At 49.8% G+C, this 21,465-nt stretch overlaps 1 protein-coding gene across 1 annotated transcript in view; it reads right to left on the bottom strand.

The window, feature by feature from the left end:
* Nucleotides 1-3,384: 3,384 nt before the first annotated feature.
* Nucleotides 3,385-21,465, bottom strand: part of SLC6A11 (solute carrier family 6 member 11) — a gene marked incomplete at its 3' end in the record, with an annotated part of 119,659 nt that continues 101,578 nt past the window's right edge. The window contains exons 9-14 of the mRNA XM_079933859.1: nt 14,981-15,093; nt 12,097-12,234; nt 8,247-8,349; nt 7,342-7,442; nt 6,364-6,534; nt 3,385-3,537 (exon numbers count right to left, since the gene is read on the bottom strand). Coding sequence (XP_079789985.1) covers nt 3,385-3,537; nt 6,364-6,534; nt 7,342-7,442; nt 8,247-8,349; nt 12,097-12,234; nt 14,981-15,093 — 779 coding nt within the window. The remainder of the gene's footprint in view (nt 3,538-6,363; nt 6,535-7,341; nt 7,443-8,246; nt 8,350-12,096; nt 12,235-14,980; nt 15,094-21,465) is intronic.

The raw sequence follows: 21,465 nt of genomic DNA, 5'->3' as shown, positions 1-21,465 counted from the left end.
CTCTTTGTGCCTTGCTGCTGATCACTGCCTAACACAATATACTTTCAGACACAAGGAGGGCACGTGGGCAGGGGACGGGTGACTGGACCGATCCCCGTGGCTCTGTGAAGTTATAAGGTACTCAGGGACCCTCTGGGGAGTCACAGGGATTTTCTGAATTCTGGATCTTTGTGGGATGCTTTCCCTGTGAGCAGATGTTACCACCTCACATGTGGCAAGAGGCCAAGACAGGTTCAGGTGGACCTGGATTTTAAGCAAAAGAGCCAACCAGATAGGAATGAGCAGACCCTGTATGCAGACGACCTTGCTGTGCCATGTGCTAGCAGGACAAAGCACACTCCATGGTCCTGCGCCACTGTCTGGAAATCTCAGATGCAGATTTAGAGATTTTTGTCTAAGTTCTGAGCAACAACACACTTTGAGAGCTTAGGCACAATTCTTTCAGGATAATGATAACCAGTGTGAACACAAAGCTTTACCATTCACACCCAGAGTGAATAGGATCTCACAGTCATCCCAAGTTTGAAGCAGGAGGTATTATCCCCATTTTAGAGATGAGAAAACTGAGGCTGTCAAAGGTGGATCCCAGAGCCCAAAGCAGAGCTGCACGCTCCAAATCCTTGTCTCCTTCCACCCCCCGTTGCCTGCCTCAGACACGCAGGGCTGCCCCCTAGGACAGGTGCAGGACCTTTGTGGCAACCGTCGCTGCCATCACGGGGTGGCTCTCGCCTTCTTTGCGTCTTGCAGCCTGAGGGAGAGTAAGGTGTAGTGACAAGGGGACTGGGCTTTGGGTTCAGACAGAGCTGACTTCTCTTTCTGGTCCAGCTATTTACTAGCTGTGAGGCTCTGGGCAAATGGCTTGACTTCTCTGTGCCTCAATTTCTCCTGTCTGTAAAGCAGGGGAAGTAATAGACAAATAAAGTGGGGTTGTGGTAGGATTTAAAGAGAGAAATTTTGTAAAGCACTTAGCACACAGTAGACCTTCAGTGCATGGGGATCACATGAAAGGCAGTGTGGGCTCCTGAAACAGCCCTGGGTGTTTCTAACTTGGAATCCCCAGTTGAAACAGCAACCTCCAAATGCCAAGATGGTTTGGCAGGAATATCACGGAAGTAATAAAACAGGAAGAACCACCCGATGAATACCACTCTGCCAGGAACAGCCACAGAGAGTTTGTTCACTTCTTTAATTTTTAAAAATGAGTAAGCTGACAATCGTGTACCCTTTGAATACCCAATAAAAACGTTCATTGTGCAAAACAGTACAACCTTTTTCATTTTTTAATAATACTGTAAATATTTCAGAAAGGATGTATTGTTTCTAATGAATATCAAAAAAGTCACTGCAATGACGTTTCACCTGCCCCCTCATTTCCCTCCCCGCCCCCCAAAGTTACCCAAATACTAGTAGGAAATTACAAAAAGCAAAGAACAAAAACCCTCCCTCCGCCCTGCACCATGAGTCCCGTGAAGTAAGTGAAGTGTTAAGTGCCACAAGTACAATGCGGCTTGTCCCCAGCTAGGCTGTGGGGCTGTGCACTGGCGACAGTGGTTGGTGGAGAACTGGTAGCAGCAGCAGTGGGGAGACCCCCTCCCCGACCTGTTGGGAGAAAAGCAGACGACGATGGACACAGGCGGGGGCTCAGCGAGAGCCCCGGTCTTCCTGCATCCATTTCCTGGCTCCACCGGAGCAGACAGCTCATCCCGACTCGCCGGGGGGCGCTTGGCATCCCTCTTAGCAAACGCGGGCTTCAGATGGGGGCTGGCCGGGGCAGAGAAGCTGGGCGTTTGGGCCAATCAAACACGCAGGTTTATTACAGGAAACTAAATCCTCTGTTTGGAGGAAACTCGCATTTCCACCGAATAAGATAGGGAACATAAAGGAAAAGGATAAAGAATGCACCTTCCCTGTCCCCAAATAACTCCGGATCCAAGGCAGAGGCTTGCCGTCAAATCCAATTAAAGAAGAGAGGGGTCAGCCAGGGAGGCCTGGCGCGGCACCAGCCACCTCCCCACACCCTAGGGCTGTACCGAGGGACAGGTGGGAGCCCCTATCTCCCCATCAGTGAGGCTGAGGCTTCTCAGCTCCCTGGCCAGGGAGGCAGGTGCGTTGGCTCCGGGAAAAAGGTAGGGAAGAAGCCTTGTGAAAATTCCAGGGTTCTGCTGGTGACAGGAAGGGATGGGGAGGGACTGGAGGTCACAAGATGGCAGGAGAGGGAGGAGGGCAGGGACGACAGCGAGAGGGACCAAACGAGGCAGGAGGACAAAGAAGGGGCGGGAGGAGGAAACCAGGCTCCAGGCCCGACCACAGCTCCCTCCCTGGAGGCTGCTGGAAGGTCCTACAATGCAGATCCCGGTGGGGGCCGTGGCAGGACAGACAGCCGCAAGCAGAATAGAGGCTGCTGCCCGGGCCCGAGAACCAGCGCACAGGCAACTCCAGCCAGCCCTTCTGAGGACAGAGAGGCAGAGCAGAGGGTGTGAGCAGACGGCCAGGAGGAGCCCTGCCACAGGGCCGAGGACCTGGCTGGTCTCGAGGATGGGAATGCTCATGGATGAAATCAAACCACAAAGTTTCCATGACAAACTTGACTTTAAATAAGGGGGTGAGGGGCGAGGGACTGCCCACCTGGAAGTCTTCAGAAGAACCCGAGCTCAACAGCGGGTCTGCAAGCCAAGGAGGCACGCAGAGCACCCCCAAGAGATGAAGCCGGGTGGGCAGAACCTCAGAGGTCACCTGATCCAGCCCGCCCCACTGGGGACACGCGAGAGGGGAGGGAAGTGCCCCAGATCACCCGGTGGGACCAGGGAAGAGGAGGGCCTGCCACCCAGGAGTCCTGAGTCTGCTGGGACTTCTTCTCTGACACAGCCTTGCTGTCTGCAAACCCACCTCTAGGAAGCTAGGGAGGGGCTGAAGGGGAAGCACGGCAGCGCGGAGGAAGGACAGCTGCGCGGTCAGGGACAAAGGTGGGACATGAACCGGTGGGTTCAAAGGCTGACGGAGGGGGACAGGCATCGCTCCCGCCCACCTGCCCCACAGCCCGAGTATAAAAGTCTGGCCCTATGATACAACTTCCTAACCCCTAGAAAATGCTGGTTAAAAGCGTCCTAGCACGAGAGGATGATACTAGTCCCTGTACAGGATTATCTCTTCATATTGTTACTCACATGGCAACTGGGGGGCGAGGAGGGGATGTGACTTGAAACCAGAGTGGGTGCGGCCACCTTAAAATTAACTTGTTAATGAATCCTGTGCAAAACGAGCAAGCCTCTACCATTAGGTGAAGTACGTGGTTCAGGTATTCATTTGTACACAGGGCGGGGACGGCGGGGACGGCGGAGACGGGGCGGGCGAGGAGCGGAAGAGGCATCAAGGTGGCAGGGGCGCTCAGAAGTGCGTCTCCTTCTCTGTGATAGCTGCAATGGTCCCATCACCCTTGAGTTTGGCGTCACAGTCATTAACCATCACCGTCCGTGGGCCTGCCCCAAGCTTGCCCCGCGTGCTCAGATCGGCGCTGGGGGTCGTCAACTTCTGGAATTTCTACACGGTTGGAGAGGAAAAGAGCTGTCTGAGAGCGGCTGCCAGGGTCCTGGGCCTGCCTCGGCACCTCCCAACGGCACGGTGGACACCTCGGGCCAGTGAAGCCCCCAGCCCCAGCCCTGCCACTCATAGCTCTGTCCTGGACGATGCGTGGACCTCCGGGTCTCCGTTTCCCGCCCCCACCCCCGGACATGGGGACAATCACTGGGTGAGGAGTAAGGAGACAGTGAGCGGAAGTGCCCACGCTGTACCTGGCCCGCTGCAGGTGGCCGGGACGTGAGAGCTGTACCCGTGGAGACAGAGAAGCTGCTTAGCCTCCCTACATGTGGGGCAAGTCACCTAACATCTCTGGGCTGTTTTCCCATCTGTGAAATGGGATAGGAGTACCTGCCCGAAGGGCTGCTGTGAGGATGAGCTACGGCACCTCCAGAGCCGTTCCTATAATGATCGCTGGATAAACAGGCACGTTTCCCACAAAAGGCTGTCATCACGCTCCCCCATCCAGGGGAACAGGCGGTGTGTGTCTAAAGACGGAAACGTTATCCCTAAGGCCACAGCCTCACGCCGCCTGGCGGAGTGGCCGGCTCTGGGCTGGGCGCAGACAGGGTGGCCATCGTCTACTCTACCGATGAGGGAGCGGAGGCCACGGGCAGACCCTGGACACACGCTCCTGCCCCCCGGCCCAGCCTCGGGTCCCACACCTCAGCCTCATGTGCACCTCCAGAAGACATCAGGCCAGGATTTGGGAGGCCTTTCCTGGGCATAAACCTTCTCCCCAGGAAGGCTGGGAAGACTTTGGGGTGGCTGGTTTCTTATGATCAAGGTTCTGTTTTCTCTTTCAGATCATGCCGTGCCTGAGAGAAGCTGGACCTATCCTGCCCGGATGGGATTAACAGGCAGCTCCCGCACCCCCGCCCACCCCTCGGCAATGCCGAGCACCTCCTGGGTGCCAGGTATGGTGTTAGGCTCTTGACACAGGACAGGCGCTGGGAGCACGGGCTCTGGAACCAGACACCTGGGCTTGACTCCCAGTCCCACCACTTAACTGGGGCAAGAACTTAACCCTCCGTGTCTCGTTCCCTCATCTGTCCAAGGGGGTCACAGTGGCACCTGCCTCTAGCGTTGTCATGAGGTGGCCTCAGATTTGTTGACCCATCCACAGCTCTTAGCACAGACTACCCACCCTCACAGCAGTTCTCTGACCCCATTTTTCCTTCCAGAACCTTCCCATCAGCGGGCAGAACCTTCTGGAAATGGAAGGAGGGGAACTAACTGTCAGGGGCCTGCCATGGCCAAGGGGTTAGGGCTCCAGGGCTGCTCTCCTCTGGACACGTCTGGTCCCAAACCAGAATTAACAACTGCCCTTGACCTACATTCCCTGCAGGAGCGGAGGACCCTGACTTGCTTGAGGGCACGAGCAGGCTGGAGAAAGGGACCTTCCCTCTCAGCCTGCCCCTCCTGGCTGGATGGTGGCTTTTCTGGAGCTCAGGCCCCTGGGTGGGCAGGAGAGCTGGCTCTTGCCTGTGCGTGTCTGCACCCAGGCCGCATGCTTGTGAGACGCAGGTCAGCCCCGAGAGCCCTGGGGTGCTGCGTTGGGGCAGGAACGAGGCGGGGGCAGGGGGCACAGGGTACCTGCTGCATCACTCAGAGGCTGTGTGCCCTTGGGTAACCTGCTTCCCTTCTCTGTGCTCAGCTTCCTCACCTGTGACGTGGGGACAGGAAGCTCCTCCGCCTCACAGGACTGCTGTGAGGAGTCAGTGGCCTAGTGCTTGTAGACGGCTTAGAGCAGCGTCTGCCACACGGCAGACAGTTTGCAAAATGGGCGAGAAGCTGACTCAGACCTTCTGATCTGCCAGCGGGTGGGAAAGGAGAGTGAGGAGAGAGTGGGTGGGGGGGTGTGACGGGTTGGGGTCCAAATTCACTCTGCTACCAAGAGACCACATACTGCAGGATTCCACTGGCAGGAAACGCCCGTAAGAGGCACACACACAGAGACAGATTGGTGCGTGTCTGGGCTTGGGAACAGGGCTTACTGGGAATGGGCACCAGGGATCTTAAAAATAAATAAATAAAATAAATAAATACATACATACAAATATTTGCAAACTGATTTATGGTGATGACTGCACTACACAGAAAGTTACTAAAAAAAACCCCACTGAATTGTATACCTGAAATGGGTGAATTTTATGATATAATATAGAAAACATACCTCAATAAGATTGTTAAAAAATTTTGGTTTGCTAATTTTTGGCTGTGTGATCCTAGGCGAATGACTTAATTTCTCTGAGGACTAGAGGAGATGCAGCACAGAGAGAGCTTGGCATAGCGACGACACAGGATAGATGTTCCACAAATGTCAGACCCTCGCCCTGTGCCCTGGGAATGGGGTCCTTAATGAACAGAATCAACAGAGCAGTAAGAGCTAACACTTGGTCTCTCTCTCTCTCCCAGGTCCTGGTCTAAGTGCTTTCCCTCTGCATACTCACTGAGTCCTCAAACAACCTCTGTAAGTGAGGGACTGCTGTTGACCCATTCTACAGATGAGGAAACTGAGGCTGAGCTCAGGGAAAATGTCTCAACCCCAAGGCTTCAGCACAGCAGTACTGACGAATACCCGCCAGGGAGGAGTTGGCCAGGCTTCCCTGGGAGACACGTAGGGACACGTTCTCATCACACCCATTGCCCAGATGAGGAAGCGGGGACCCAGACGTGCCCATGGCTGTGCCCACACTCACCAGTCCTCCCAGCACTGCCAGCCCTGCCCTGAGCCATACGCTCCACCTCTGAGCCGCCCTTCCTGACCCCTCCTCCCAGGCTGCTCACCTCCGGCAGTGTCCCTTCCGTCTTCCACACCTTGATGAAGACCCAGAGCGGGATGCAGAGCATGGAGGACAGGGCCATGAGCCAGCCAATGCCATAGCCCCAGGCGGGGTAGGTGTAGATGTTGTTGTACTTGAGGGGCTTGTACTTGACCAGGAAGAAGATGAAGATGCCCTGCGGGGAGACGGGGAAAAGTCCCTGGGGCGGCCCTCAGCCTGCGTGCGGGCAGCCAGCAGGGGAGACAGCCAACCCCGTGTGGCGGCCTCGGAGAGGTGATGCCCTGCTGGGTCCACAGCGAGAAACACGGGGAACTAACCCCCACAGATCCCAGGAGACCCTCCGCGACCCCCAGGAGCCTCACCCCCCGCCTCTGCCCACTCAGGAATTATTATTTTTTCCTAGCTACTTCTCAGGGCTGGTTTCAAAGCTGCCTTTCAGAACTAAGATGGTTTGTGAAGATGCTCTGAGATACTTCCAGTGCCAAGGACTGGGTGAAGAGCAGGGGGTTTTGTCTTTTTAGTTAAACGTCCTCTCACAAAGGCCTCTCCCGGTCTGACGTGAGGGGCAGAGCGTGGCCCCTTCACCCTCACACTGCTGCTTCACTGTGAACAGCAGAGCCAAACGCCTTTCACAGGACCCTCGGCCCCCACAGAGGCAGGTCCCAGCCGCCTCTATACGTGTGCAGGCATAGAACCTGAGGTCCCAAGAAGGGAGGTGATTTGCTCACAATCACACAGCAAGCTGGTTGCAGGGCTGGGGTCCTAGTGAGGCCCCCTGGCCAAGCCCAGAGACTGTCCCCACAATGCCGGCTTTGAAAAGTGTCAGGTGCCTCGGACCTTCTGAGGGCGCAGAGGGTCCCCAGGGGGACATCGCCTCCTCAGTCTCGGCCTCAGCCAGGTCTGGGCTCTGGGGTGCAGAAGTACGTGGGTAGGTGGGTGGGTGGGTGGGTGGGATGCAGGCGGCTCCCGGCAGGGCCCTTACCGCACAGATCCCGGGGGTCACGACTTTCCAGCACCATTGGATGAGTGACAACGGCCGGTAGCCAATCATGTCTTCGATGTTATCATAGAAGCGGTTGCTTCCTGTCCAGAATAAAGAAGATGGGCATACACACCCCAGAAGATTTCTGTACAAGACTCAGAGGGAAGGCTATGAGTGTCTGGTTTCCCCAGCCCAAGACACATTGCGGTAGGAACCCTATTTACCGCTTAAAAACTACCAAGGTGTTACATATGTGAGGTGTCAGGATAAACTGCGGTAGAAGGGACTCTGGTTCAATATTGGGAAGACCCCATCTGACCCTGGGCAGTGAGGTCCAGGAAACGGGCAGGAGTTTCTGGGGGAAAGGAGGAAGGTGGTCCCTTTGAGGCAGGGCCAGGGGCTGGCTGACCTGCACGGGGGCGGGGGTCAGGGCTCTGAAGGTGAGGGCCGGACGGGTGGCCTGTGGGGTGTCTATTCCCGAACCACACTTGGCAGTGTGCATCATCATCGAGACCAGCAACCCTCACGCACTCACACGGTTTGGGGAACCAGAAGGCATGCGCCGACTGAGGGCCGGGCACTGGGCCGCCTGCTTTGCCTACACTACCTCCTGCTCGGAGACACTACTCCATTTTGCAGGTGGGAAAACTGAGCATCAGGGGCAGAAGGACAGAATCAAGGTCACAGTGTCCGAGCCTGGAACCCCTCCCTCTGCTGCAGGGATATAAAAGCAGGAGGGTCTCCCGACAAGTGGGAAAGGACAAGAAGTCCCTGAGGGGAGGACGGAGAGGTTGATGCAGATGGAGACCAGCCAGAGGGAACCCAGGCCCAGCCGGGTCCCGGGTGTGCATGTGCTGGGCACCATGGCGGCCTCTGGGGTGCGCGAGGGCTCAGCCTCTACTCACCGTACACCCAGCCGATGCAGATGCATTCAAAGATGGCCACAAAGAGAAGGCACATCCCACTGGCGGCGTAGGAGTCAAAGAGCTGGAAGATGTACATGCCACCCTGGGAAGTGAGAGGACAGAAATATGGACAGAGGGACAGACAGCTGGAGAGCAGGGTCAGCCAGCTGGCCTTGGGAAGGGCTCTCCGCCCTGCGGCTACCACTAGCCGGGGCTCACTTCCACCAGGACAGACTGGTCTCCCCAGGGTCCTGGAACACTGCGCCCACCACACCTGGGCGCCCCCTAAGACCACCCTCTGGGGGGTCGCTGAGATTGCGATGGTTTGTCTTGTCCCTGCTCCCCAAACGTCAGAGACAACACAGAAGACCAGAGACTGGAGGTTGGGAAGGCTCAGCACCTCTCTCCAGGTGGCTGTGACAGCCTCCCCACTGGCCTCCCTGCCTCCAGCCTCCCTCTCCTACCCTTCCACACACCAGCTTTCACAGGGACCTTTCCAACCTGCAAATCCAACCATGTCACCCTACAGTTTACAATTACCCCTTGGCTTCCTTCAGCCTGCCAGGCAGGGCTGCCCTCCTCACTGGGCCTCAGCTCCCCTTCCCACAGTCCCCCTCAACATGCTCCCTCCTGGACACACCAAGGGACTGTCTCACTGCTGTGCCTTTGCACATGCTATTCCCTTTCACTGGGTAAGTTCCTTCAAAGCTCATCTCAAATGTCACCTCCTCCAAGCAGCCCTCCCTGACAGCCTCGTTCTTTCTTTGGGCCTCCATAGCACATTTTAAGGATTCATAGTTTTAAAAAAAAAGTGTTCTGCCATCAGCTACTCTGTTAGCTCTGAGCTCCTGCTGGGAAGGCCCCCGCACTGTCCTCTGTGTGTCTCCCACCCTCAGCGCAGGGCCCGGCTTGCAGTATGTCCCCGTAAGTGCAAATTGAATCATATGAAGTGAGTGCCCTGTTGGGGAGGGACTCTGAATGGCTTGTCCACAGCTGTGTCCCTGTTTCTGGCCAAAGACTCGGCACACAGTAGGTGCGCAATCGTTGTGGGATGCAGGAACAAAGTGGGCCAGCTCTGTGCTATGCAAATCTCTGATGATTAAGTTCAGTGGAAGGCCAGGGAGGTGCAAGCTTGGCTGGCCAAGGTGCTCTGGAAGGATCTCTGGGAGGCAGGGGAGGTGTCTGGGTGGGCAGAGGAGGGGAGGCCAGATGCAGGTGTGGGAAGGGTTGGGATCCGTAAAGAAAATCCTACAACACAATGAGAGTCCTTAGCGGGACAATCAAAAGCAGCAGAAATAAAAGTACAAAAGGGAGGGAGGGTCGGGTTGGGGGAGGTGTTCCAAATGCCAGGAAAGGAGGGGGGTTAAGAGGCCAGGATGAAGCCTGGACAGCCTCCTTATGTGTCTGCCACCGGGACCTCTTGGGACTAAGCTTCTTCTCTGTGTTCCCCAAGTCCCCGGGCCTCCTTCTGTCATGTGAAAGACCACACACCCTGGGACTATTTGTTTCCTCATTCATCTCTTCAACTAGACCAGGGGCAACATCTCAGTGCTGAGTCCAAGTGGTCCTAGTGTGTGACAGCAGGGAGTGGTGGGGACTGTGGCTAACTGGAGAGCATAGGCCCCACGTGGCCACACAACTCCAGTCGACTGCTGCTGGGGGACGTAGGCCTGGGCAGCCAGGTCTGCAGATTTTCTGGAAGATGCCCCAAATCCAAATTTTCTTGAGAAATCTTTCTCTTTAATTTTGGTAACCTCTTCGTCTTCTTAAAAGATCACCGTGAGGGGGAAACAACATGGATCGCTGGGCCGTATCTGGTCTGGGGCCTCCTGTCTGTGACAGATATGGCAGGTGCTCGGGTCTCTGAGCGTAAAGAGCTTTCTGAGTTAAACCCAGGACTGCCCTCCTAATTGCTCTCCCGAGGGTCTCCTTCCACAAACATCATACATTAAAATAACCCAGAAGGAAGCCTTAACGCAGTGCTCTCCACCTGCCAGCTCTGTGGTACCTGGTCCCAGGTCTCAGTCTAGCTGTTCCTGCACAGTGTGATCACAGGGCAGGTGCTACAGTTAGACTCAGTGCTCACGTGGGGGAACCCGAGGCCCGGGCCAGTGAGAATACGCACCACAGGTCACCCAGCTGCCCAGCCGTGGGGCTGAGGACTGAGCCCAAGTGTCCGGCTGCAGAGCCCGTGCCCTTCACCACCCATCACACTGCCTCAGTGGAAGATCAGATATTTGCGGACTAGTTTTTCTCTAGAGCAGAGCTTTAAATGAGGGAGAAGATCCTGCCAGCAATTACTGAGGCCGACAGGGCCCATTTGGCAGTGTGACCTTCCCGGTGTGATCACTCAAGGACACGCTGGTCCTGGGCAGACACAGCGCTGGCTCCCTCATGGGCGGGGGGGGGGGGGGGGGGGAGGCAGGTGCCCCGGGGCAGACCCGAGGCCTGGAGGAGGGTGGGCTGGAAGGCTCTGTGAGCAGGGCACCCAGGGCCGGTGTCCAGGAGGGCGCTCTACCTGCCTGCTGCAAGCCGGGGACGCCAGCCAATGCCTTCTCTTCTTGTAGTGCCACCAGCCTTTTTAAGGCGTCAGGTTAACCCCCCAACTTGTGCGTGACAAAAGACTCTACTTTGCCTAATTAATCAGCACTTAATGAGGCCCTGCTCGCTGCCTCCCTGGTTCTCCGTGTGGGGAGAGCAGAGGAGGAAATGGGAAGTTCTTCACCATTCATTTGCTCAAATGCTGATTATCACTCCCATTAATGTGACAATGACTAGGAGCAGTAATAACACCAGCCACCACGCCCCAGAGCGCACTCCATGCCAGGTCCCAAGGGTGCAGAGCAGGTCAAGGTCAGCTCCTGTTCTTGAGGACCTCGGGGCCTTGTGGGGGCAGCAGGTGAACAGACAGGTCATTGTAATGGCCAGAGGGAGGCTGAGCTGAGCTTAGAATGAAGTCCTGAGTGGGAAGGAAAGCAGAGGTGGCTTCCAGGAGGAGGTGGCATTTGAACTGAGAAGTGGAGGATGACAATCAACAGACCGACTTCAGTACCATATCAGCTGCTTTGACAGATTCTGAATTCCCTCATTTCTTTCCATGTTTCTTACAAAACCTCTTCTTGTCCCTAGACAACAGTTTTTAGGCTTTTTGGTGGGGGGTGGTTTGGCTTTTAAAATTAATTAATTTTCTGAGTGTGGATAAAAAGATATCTAATCACACCTTCCCAAGGTACTTAAGAAAGTATTTATTTGACAGGATGGCTGCAGGAGCGAAGAGAAACATGGCTTTATGAGACAGTCTTAATTTAGGGTCATGATGAGCCCCGCCTGACCCCAGGCAGAGACAAGAAGAGGGTACACATGAAGGGCTGGGGCGGGAACACACAGTGCCTGAAGGTGCCCAATTCCTCATGCCTATTCTCAGTGATGCCCCAGAAAAGCCTCCTCTGAACTGGAGGCCGATAATAGTAAATAGTTGAGGGTTCCGTAGCTGACACTGTCCCCTTCACCCAGAAGTTACTAAAAGGGGTGGCCCCGGCATCCGGACGTTCACGATGACCAGGTAAACCCAGCCTTTCCCTCTGGGAGTTTTATTCCTTCTGGCAGTGAAGTGGAGACCTTGAGCTGAGCACTTACACGTGCAGGTCACTGTGCTAAGGGCTTAATGAAAACGGCCATGGAGTCTCACAACAACCCATTACAAACATAAGAACACGGAGTCCCCGAGAAGTGCTGGACCTGGAGCCAGGGTCACACAGCTAGTCAACGTCAGATCCGCTAACCCAAAGCCCAGGCGCTTAACCCTTGCGCTACCCTGTTCACATCACTTACCTGTATCCTCATCACTCACCTCCGTTAACATCACGAGGCCCAGAAAATAGGAGGTGACCGACAGGGCCAGGATGAGCAGCTCCCGCCGATAGCCCCTCCGGAAGACTTTGGGGTACATGTCCACCACAGCGGTCACCAGGCTTTCCACACACACAAACTGGACAGGGTAGAAATGATGGTGTGAAACCCAAGAGAAAGGCCGTTCTTACTGGCCCTGGCTCCAGGCAAGCAGAGCAGCCTTAAACCCTGGGCTTCCTTTCCACTGGGTCTCACCTTCATTCCCACACTTGCCCTGATGGAGGACCCAAGAATAAAAATAATCCCGGCGTTTACAGAACTCCGGCGGGCCCATTTAACACATGAGGACCCTGAGGCTCAGAGACGGAAAGCGACCTGCCCAAAGTCTCTCAGCAAGGAAGTGGCAGGGTCAGGACTTGAAATGAGGTCTCCTGACTCTAGAATTCCTTATCCCCCCCAAGCTGCCTATCACGTGCCTATGTGCTGGGCCCTGTTCTGGGGTCAACGACTTAAATGAGACCCAGCCTCTGCCTGGGAAGCAAGATGGGAATCCCTGTAACTGTCCTGAGAGCTGAGGGCTCTGCTGCTGGCAGGCTCTGGTCTGTGGGTGGGACTTGACTTGCTTTGTCCTCCAGGCCTGTGACATTTACCCTGCCCTTTGCTTCTGGTGGGCAAGTGACCCTCTGCTGGGGGGAGGGCAGTCAGGTGAGCTAACACCCAGCTCTTGCGTTTGGGCTGGGCAGGCTTCAACGGCAGAGCCTGAGCCACTAGGCATCTGTGTCCCGCCATGCTGAGACAGGGCTGGGTATGGGCTAAGTTACACTCCTACTCACCCATCAACACCCAGCCCAAATATCCCAGCACACCCCTACCCCCCTGCCCGGGTTCTTCCAGCACTGTGGGCAGACCTCCTGCATGAGCCTTTTCTTCGCTGCTCCTCCTTGCCTCCTACTTGGGCAGAACAGATCTCCCCTCTCTTCCCTCTAGTCCATATCCCTCATCTCGTGGGGCCCGTGACTGCTGTTGACCTGTCTCCTAGCAAGAAGGTGAGACCCTGGAAGGCAGAGGCCACATCGTTTTCATCTATTTCCAGTGGCACAGAGGAGATGCTCAGAAAATGTTTAATAAATGAATAATAACAACAGTGGCAAACACATGGTGCTTGTCGTGTGCCAGGCTCAGTTCTAAGCAGTTAACATATTAATTTATTTAATCTCTAGGTGTTAGGTCCTATTATTACCCGTTTTGTAAATGAAGACACGGAAGCACAGGAGTGTAAGCAACTTTCCCTGAGATCAGAGGTATAACATATTAGGGCCAGAATCTGAACCAGGCAATCTTGTTCCAGAGGCTGGCTGTCACCTCTGTGGGGCACTCCCCCCACTTCCCTGGAGCCATTCTTTGGCTCCAAATCCTTTCTGGTTCATGTCCACCTCCTTAGGGTACGGATTTCTATCCTTATTGTGCAAAGGGACTGTAGCACAGAGAGGTGAGGTGACTAGCCCAGAGTCACACAGCTGGCCAGAGTCGTGCAGCTGGGACTCAAACCCAGCCCTGTCTGGCTTCAACACCTGGACTCCTAGCCTCCAGGCTGCCCTGCCTCTGCAGCAAGGCTGGCCGTGCTCGTCCTTTCTGCAGGGTCCCCAGGGAAGGAAGGAGGCTCCGGGGAGCCTGTTGATCCAGCACCTAAACTGAAGTGACATCAAGGCGGGCGGCTTAGCAGCACACAGACCTGGGTGCACGTCCAGCAAGTCACTCTGCGTTTCTGCGCCTCACTTTCTTCCTCTGCAAAATGAGGATAACAAAAGGGGACCCCCCCCCACAGCCCATGTCGCTATCATGACTGAGAACTGAGGACACAGCCCAGGCACAAAGCCCATGCCATGTACACCTGGGGGTGAGCAGAGCAGCCATCCAGGCCAGACCTCTGGGCCCCCAGTTCCCCTTTGCAAACCAAGTGTCTCCGTCTTAATGCTGGCCTAGCTCAGCCCGGGGACTCACAGAGCCGAGGCTCAGACCCTGCACACCCTGCGGAGGCGGGCCTGTCACTGTCACACAAGCTGCCAACCCCTCCTGAGGCCTCTGCCCGCAACCACGGACGGGATGATTATCGGCAAAAACACCCGGTGCTGCGGCAGCTCGGCTCAGCAGTTTCTGAGAAACCATCCAGGGGAAGAAACAGGACTTGGCTGAATAGACAGACACACCAGCCACCAGGCCTGGGTGCTACGTGACTCACACAAGGTCACCGGTAGGGGGGTGGGCAGCACCTTGCCAAGAGACCCCTGTCTGAGAGCAGAGCACCTGGCTTTGGCTGGAAAACCTTCTCTGGGGCTCTTAGGAAACCCAGCCACGATGGGGCAGCAGGGCAAGGGGCAGATTTCTGGGACAGAAGAGAGACTGGAGGCCACAGGTTTCTGGCAGGAAAACCAAGGAGAGGATTAGAGGAGGGTGGGAGGGCGGGCTGGGTGGGTTTTACAGTGTGAGAAGGTGTAAGTGTACGTGTTCGTGTGGAGAGAAAGGAAAATGTGCACAGATAAACCGCTAGTTCTAACTCTACAGCCTTCACGGAGGAAGGCGGGCTGCCAAGTGGAGGGTGGGTCGGGAGAAGCCCACACTGAGAAGAGAGGCAGGCAGGTGGAATGTCGGGGGCAGCGGTAGCTGGCGGTGGTACCGAGGACCCATGTGGCCGCCAGTGGCATGCCATGGGGCCCCAATCCACAGATAAAGGAAGGAAGAAGAAGATGCTCTTCCACATCTCCGTGTCCTCCAGGGTCTGGGCGGTTCTGACGACAAGGACCAGGATGTGGTGTGTAGGTCTCAGAGCTATTCTGGAGAGCGACATACCTGGCTCCCTGCCCTTCCAGCCTGGGCTCCCCTCTTACCTGGCTGTCCAGGCCCAGGAAGATGAGCATCATGAAGAACAAGGTGGCCCACAGTGGGGAGAGGGGAATCATGGTGACGGCCTTGGGGTAAGCGATAAAGGCCAGGCCGGGGCCTGGAGAGGAAGGAGAGAGAAAGGTGCTGAGTGGAGTTCAATGCCGCATTCAATTGTTATTTTAATCCAACATGTATTGAGTGCTTCCTTTGTGCCAGGTGCTGTGCCTAATTTTACTCAAATCACGTAATCTCCCAGCCACATCATGCTATTGGTACTATTATGATGCCCATTGTACAGATGAGCAAGCTGAGGCAGAGAGGGGGAAGCAAGGGTCTGGAAGGGTCAAATTCAAGCCCAGGTTGGTCTGACACCCAGACCTTCCTCTGCACAGACCTGTCTCTACTCTTCCTACTGGGGTAGGTGGGGGTAGGAGGGGGACATTCTTGTTAAAATGCAGGCTCTCAGGCTCACCCCAGGGATTCTAATACAGTCGGTCTAGGGTGAGGCAAGGACCAGGCACCCGACGATTCCTATGTAAGTATTTAGAAGTCCAGGCTTAGACAAATGCTGGTCCCCACAGGCCACCTCTTCCTTTGGGCGTCTCCTCTCATTTCCCAGATCCACACTCACTTCTCTTAGCTGCTCCCAGCAGAGGGCTTGTTAGCACATCCTCAGGATAAGCTTTATGAATGTCAAGGGCGAGATTGTGATGTTCTAGCCCTCTAGCACAGTGGTCGAGGGCTCAGATCCTCATTCTTTACTGTGAGCTCTACCTCTGTCTCCTCAGCTAGAAAATGGAAACAATGTAGTCCTACCTAATAGGGTGGTTTGGGGAATTCAGTGCGATGATACAGAATATGGAAAGTATTTAAAAAGGTAAATGTTCAAAAAACATTCATTCTGATTGTTTTCTACCTTAAAAACAGCCTTGTTAAAGTCTAATTTACCTATAATAAGCATTCATTTTTAAGTGTGCAGTTCAATGACTTTTGAAAAGTGGATGCACCCAGATAACCACCACTGCAATCAAGATATAGAATATTTCCATCATCACCCGGGGCCCCTGTGCAGTCTCTCCACCCTCATTCCCCGTCTTTGCACTGGTCAACCACTGATCTGATATTTTTTCACCTTAGATTAGCTTTATCCATCCTACCTGGAATTACCAGGTCATATGGTAATTATATGTTTAACTTTCTAAGAAATGCCCAACTGAATTCCGAAGTTAACTGTGTCATTTTACATTCCTACCAGCAATGTTTGAGAGTTCCAGTGGCTCAACATCCTTGTCAACACTTGATGTTGTTATTTATTTATTTATTTATGCATGCATGCAGCGCTGGGTCTTAGTTGTGGCACGCAGGATCTTCATTGTGGCATGCGGGATCTTTTAGTTGCAGCATGCAGACTTCTTACTTGCGGCATGTGGACTTCTTAGTTGCAGCATATGGGCTTCTTAGTTGTGGCATGCAAACTGTTAGTTGTGGCATGCACACAGGATCTAGTTCCCCGACCAGGGATCAAACCAGGCCCCCTGCATTGGGAATGCGGAGTCTTACCCACTGGAACACCAGGGAAGTCCCTGGGATATAAATCCTTTATGAGAGAGAAGTATTATAAATATTTCCTCCAAGTCTGTGGCTTGCCTTTTCATTTTTTCAATTGTGTCTTGTGAAAATCAGAAGTTTAAAATTTTCCAATTGTTTGTTGCTAGCATATACACAATACAATAGATTTTTGTTTATTATCTTTTTATCCTGTCACCTTACTAAATTCACTTAGTAATTTTTTTTTTGTAGGTTTCTTAGGCCTTCTCTATGTGGTCAATCATGATGTTTATGAATGAAGACAGTTTTTATTCTTCCTTTCCAATCTTAATCTTTTTTATTTATTTTTCTTGCCTTATCACACTCTCTAGGAATTCCAGTATTATATGGAATAGAAGTGGAGACAGCATACATCTTTGCTTTGTTTCAGATTTTAGGGTAAAGCATTTAATATTTAATAGCTAGGAAATTAACATTGGTACAATACTATTAATTAAGCTACAGACTTTACTCATATTCCATCAGTTTTTTTTCCTTATGTCCTTTATTCTGTCCTAGTATCCAATTCAGGATTCCACTTTGCACTTCATGGCTGTCTTTAGTCTCCTCCATCCTGTGACAGTTCCTCAGCCCTTCCCTGTCTTTCATGACCTTTTGATGAGTACTGGTCATTATTCTGCAGAATGTTCCTCAATGTGAGTTTGTCTCATGTTCTCATTATTAAACTGAGAGTATACATATTTTTGGCAAGAAAACTATAGAAGTGATACTGTGTCTTTCTCAGTTTATCATATAAGGGGACACAGGATGTCAATAAAACTTAGTACAGGAGATGTTTACCTTGATCATTTGGGTAAGTTGGTGAACGCCAGTTTTCTCCACTATAAAGTTACCATGTTTCCCTTTGTAATTGGTAACCATCTTGGGGAGGATACTTTGAGATCATGAAAATATCCTCTTTCAAGTCAAACCTTTACTCATTGATTTTATCATCCATTGGTGGATCTTGCCTGCAACGATTATCCCTATGGTGTTTGCCTAATGGGTTTATATTTTCTTCATTCCTTCTATACTTACTAATAAGAATTTTTCTGTAAGAAAGAGCTGCCCTGTCACACCCACTTATTTATTCAATTTTTATTAATTTCAGGTATGGACTCCTGGGTACTTAGATTATTCTAGGGGTCATAATCCAGTACTATCATTATTTATTTTGCTATTCAAATTATCCCTGGTTTGGCCATTGGGAACTTCTTCAGATTGATTCCTGTGTCTTTTTGACATACCTCCAACACTTTTCTGAGTACTTTCTTATTTTAGGGCCACCATGATATGTTCCAACTTCATCTTGTCCTTCCCCAGCACTCAAACCAATTGCTTCTCCAAGGGGTTCTGGTTCCTTTCTAAATGGCATTTAGAAACCAAGATCTGACCACTAGGTATGCTCATTGCTACTGGAGTATCATTGCTCACAGACCCTCTCAGCACACAAAGCTAGAAAACATGTATACGTATATTTACCCACAGAAACATACATGCTTATGTGTCTATATCTACCTGTATAAATATTAAAACCATAAGTCCAAACTTATACCTCCAATTCTAATACAGTTCATTCTAGCTTCTTTACTTTCCTTATTTGTAACATCTTTTTCAGGCGGTGAAAAATCTGCCTCAAATTATCTATATTGACTTGTTTGTTCAATTCTAACATAGCCATGTAATAGTTTAGAATTGCTAACCCATTTCCCTTTACCAACAAGGGTACAGTAATTTTTTTTAGCCTTACAGTTTCCAGTCAACATACTGCTTCCTGAAATTCACTTATGTTAGCTCTTTTCTTCCCCATTCTCTTAAGTATGGTTGCATTGTTCGTTTGTAATATAGTTAAGTTCGTTTGTCACTATTTGTATTACATTTTGGTTCCACCCACAAAAAGCAACTATTTATTTTGGGTGGTATGTGAAATATTACTGTGACTCTAAGAGTCAGAACTAATAAAGATATATACTCAGGGAAGGGGTGCTTCCTTCTCATCCTTACTTCTTATTCTTCCCCCTTTTCTATCCCTTTTCTACCCACTCCTTCAGGTAACCATGCGCTTTCTTTTCTAGTTTCTTCTATTTATTTTTAAATAAATAAATAACAAGATTATTAATAATTAACAATATTTAATAGTTAATTAAATATTAATAATTTGTTAATTATTAATAAATAATTATTGATAAAACTTAATAAGTTTTCTCCTTTCTATTTATTTATTTTCTGTTTATTTTTACACAAACACACAGACGTATTTTCTTTTATCTCCTTTCTTACATGATGGGTGGAATATCATAGATACTTGCTTTTTAAACTTTGATATGCATACCTATTTAAAAAAATATGCTTCAATTTCCATTTACTTGATTTTTTTTTATAGTGAATAAATGTTGAATTTTTCAAAGACTTTTTCAGTATCTATGGAGATAATTTTATGATTTATTTTATTTGGGCTATTAATATAGTGTGTGATATTAATGGCTTTCTTAGTGTTAAATCAACCTTACATTACTCCTGTAATAAACCCTACTTGGACATGGTATATTACCTTCTTAATGTGAGTGTGGATTCTAATATTTTGGATTTGAGTTTGCTAATATTTTATTTAGTATTTCTGCAGCAATACACACGAGTGATATTCATCTGTAGTTTTCTTTCTTTGCATTGTCTATTTGGTTTAGGTATCAATATTATACTTTTCATATAATAAGTTAGGAAAGTTTCCTCCCCTTTCAATGCTCTGGAATAATTTATAGAGCACTGGGCCTAGCTGGTTCCAAAGGTTTGGTAGAATTCTTCTGAGAAACCATCTGGGCCTGTTGTTTTTTTGTGGGGTAGTTCCTCAATAACTTTGTCTATCTCTTCTATGGAAACTGGCCTGTTTAAGCTTTCTAAACCAAATGGGGTCAATTTTAGCAATCTCTATTTCCCTAGGAAAATATTCATTTCATCTAGGTTTTCAAATTTATATGCAAAGAGGATTGCAAAATAATCTCTTATGATTTTTAAAAATGTCTTTTGCTTCAATGGCTATTTCCCCTTTGTCATTTCTAATTTTGCTATTTGCATGTTCTCCCCCCTCCTTTTATTTTCTTAATCATCTGGTGATTTGTCTATTTTTATTTCTAAAAACCTAGAATTTTAATTTATTATTATTATTACTTTAACTTTTATTAGAGTATAGTTGATTTACAATGTTGTGTTAGTGTCAGGTGTACAGCAAAGTGAATCAGTTATACATATACTGATATATAAATCCACTCTTTTTTGATTCTTCTCCCAAATAGGCCATTACAGAGTATTGAGTAGAGTTCCCCGTGCTATACAGTAGGTCCTTATTAGGTATCTATTTTATATATAATAGTGTGTGTATGTCAATCCCAATATCCCAATTTATCCCTACCCCCTGATCCCCTGGTAACCATAAGTTTGTTTTCTATACCTGTAACTCAACTTCTGTTTTGTAGGTAAGTTCATTTGTACCCTTTTGTCAGATTCCACATATAAGCAATATCATATGATATTTGTCTTTCTCAGTCTGACTTACTTCACTCAGTATGACAATTTCTAGGTCCATCCATGTTGCTGCAAATGGCATTATTTCATTCTTTTTTATGGCTGAGTAATATTCCATTGTATATATGTACCACATCTTCTTTATCCATTCCTCTGTTGATGGACATTTAGGTTGCTTAATTTATTATTTTTATAAAACCAGATCTACTATTTTTCTGTTTTCTACTTCATTACTTTCTGCTTTTATCTTTATTATTTCCTTCCTTGTGCCTTCTTTTAGTTCATTTTGTTGTTGTTTTTCTTATTTTTCTAAACAGGGGATGTAATTAATTTATTTTCATTCTTTCACTTTTATTGATAAATGTGTTAGTAAAGTTTTCTCTTATTGTTAGTTTATTTCTGTCTCTGTCTCCTTGCATCTCCTGCAGTTTTTGCTTCATAAAGATTATTGCTGTGTTATTTAGTGCATACATTTTTGTGTGTGTTATATCTTCATTGTGAATTGTGGCTTTTAACATTAAAAAGCATCCTTTGTCATGCTTAATGCATTTGGGCTTGAATGCTACTTTGTCTGACATCAGAATTGTTATCATCATCTATCCCTTTATTTTTAGGCTTTGGAATCGTTTTGTTTTAGATGTGTCTCTTATATACAGCACATAAAGGCATACCTCAAGAGATGTTGCAGGCTCAGTTCCAGACCACCACAACAAAGTGAATATCACAATAGAGTGAGTCACATGAATTTTTTTGGTTTCCCAGCAAATATAAAAGTTATGTTTACACTATACTGTAGTCTACTAAGTGTACAATACCATTATGTCTAAAAGAACAATAAATACCTTAATTAAAAAACACATGATTACTAAAAATGCTAACCATCATCTGAGCCTTCAGTGAGTCATAATTTGTTTGCTGGTGGAGGGTCTTGCCGCAACGTGGATGGCTGCTGACCGATCAGGTGGTGGATGCTGAAGGTTGGGGTCGCCATGGCAATGTCTGAAAATAAGACGACAGTGAAGTTTGCGGCATTGGTTGACTCTTCTTTTCCAGAGTGATTTCTCTGTAGCATTCCGTGCCATTTGATAGCATTTTATCCGCAGTAAACGGGGTATGCAGGGTTGCCACAAAGTACTAATTTGTAAAAAATGCAGTATCTGCGAAGCACAACAAAGTGAAGCACGATAAAACAAAGTATGCCTGTGCGTAGGTCTTATTTTCTGAGCCAAATTGAAAATCTTTTTCTTTTAATAGTTAAGGTCATTCACATTTATTGATATATTTGGTCTTAACTGACAATATATTTTATAATTATGTATATTTTTATATGTATCTCTATGAGTTGTGTATTCTGTGTTCTTTTTTTATACTTTTATTATTATTA

Source organism: Stenella coeruleoalba (genome assembly GCF_951394435.1).
Source record: "Stenella coeruleoalba genome assembly, chromosome: 10".
NCBI classification, from domain to species: Eukaryota; Metazoa; Chordata; class Mammalia; order Artiodactyla; family Delphinidae; genus Stenella; species Stenella coeruleoalba.
Note: the sequence above shows the minus strand (reverse complement) of the source record. Positions and strands in the feature narration are given on the sequence as shown.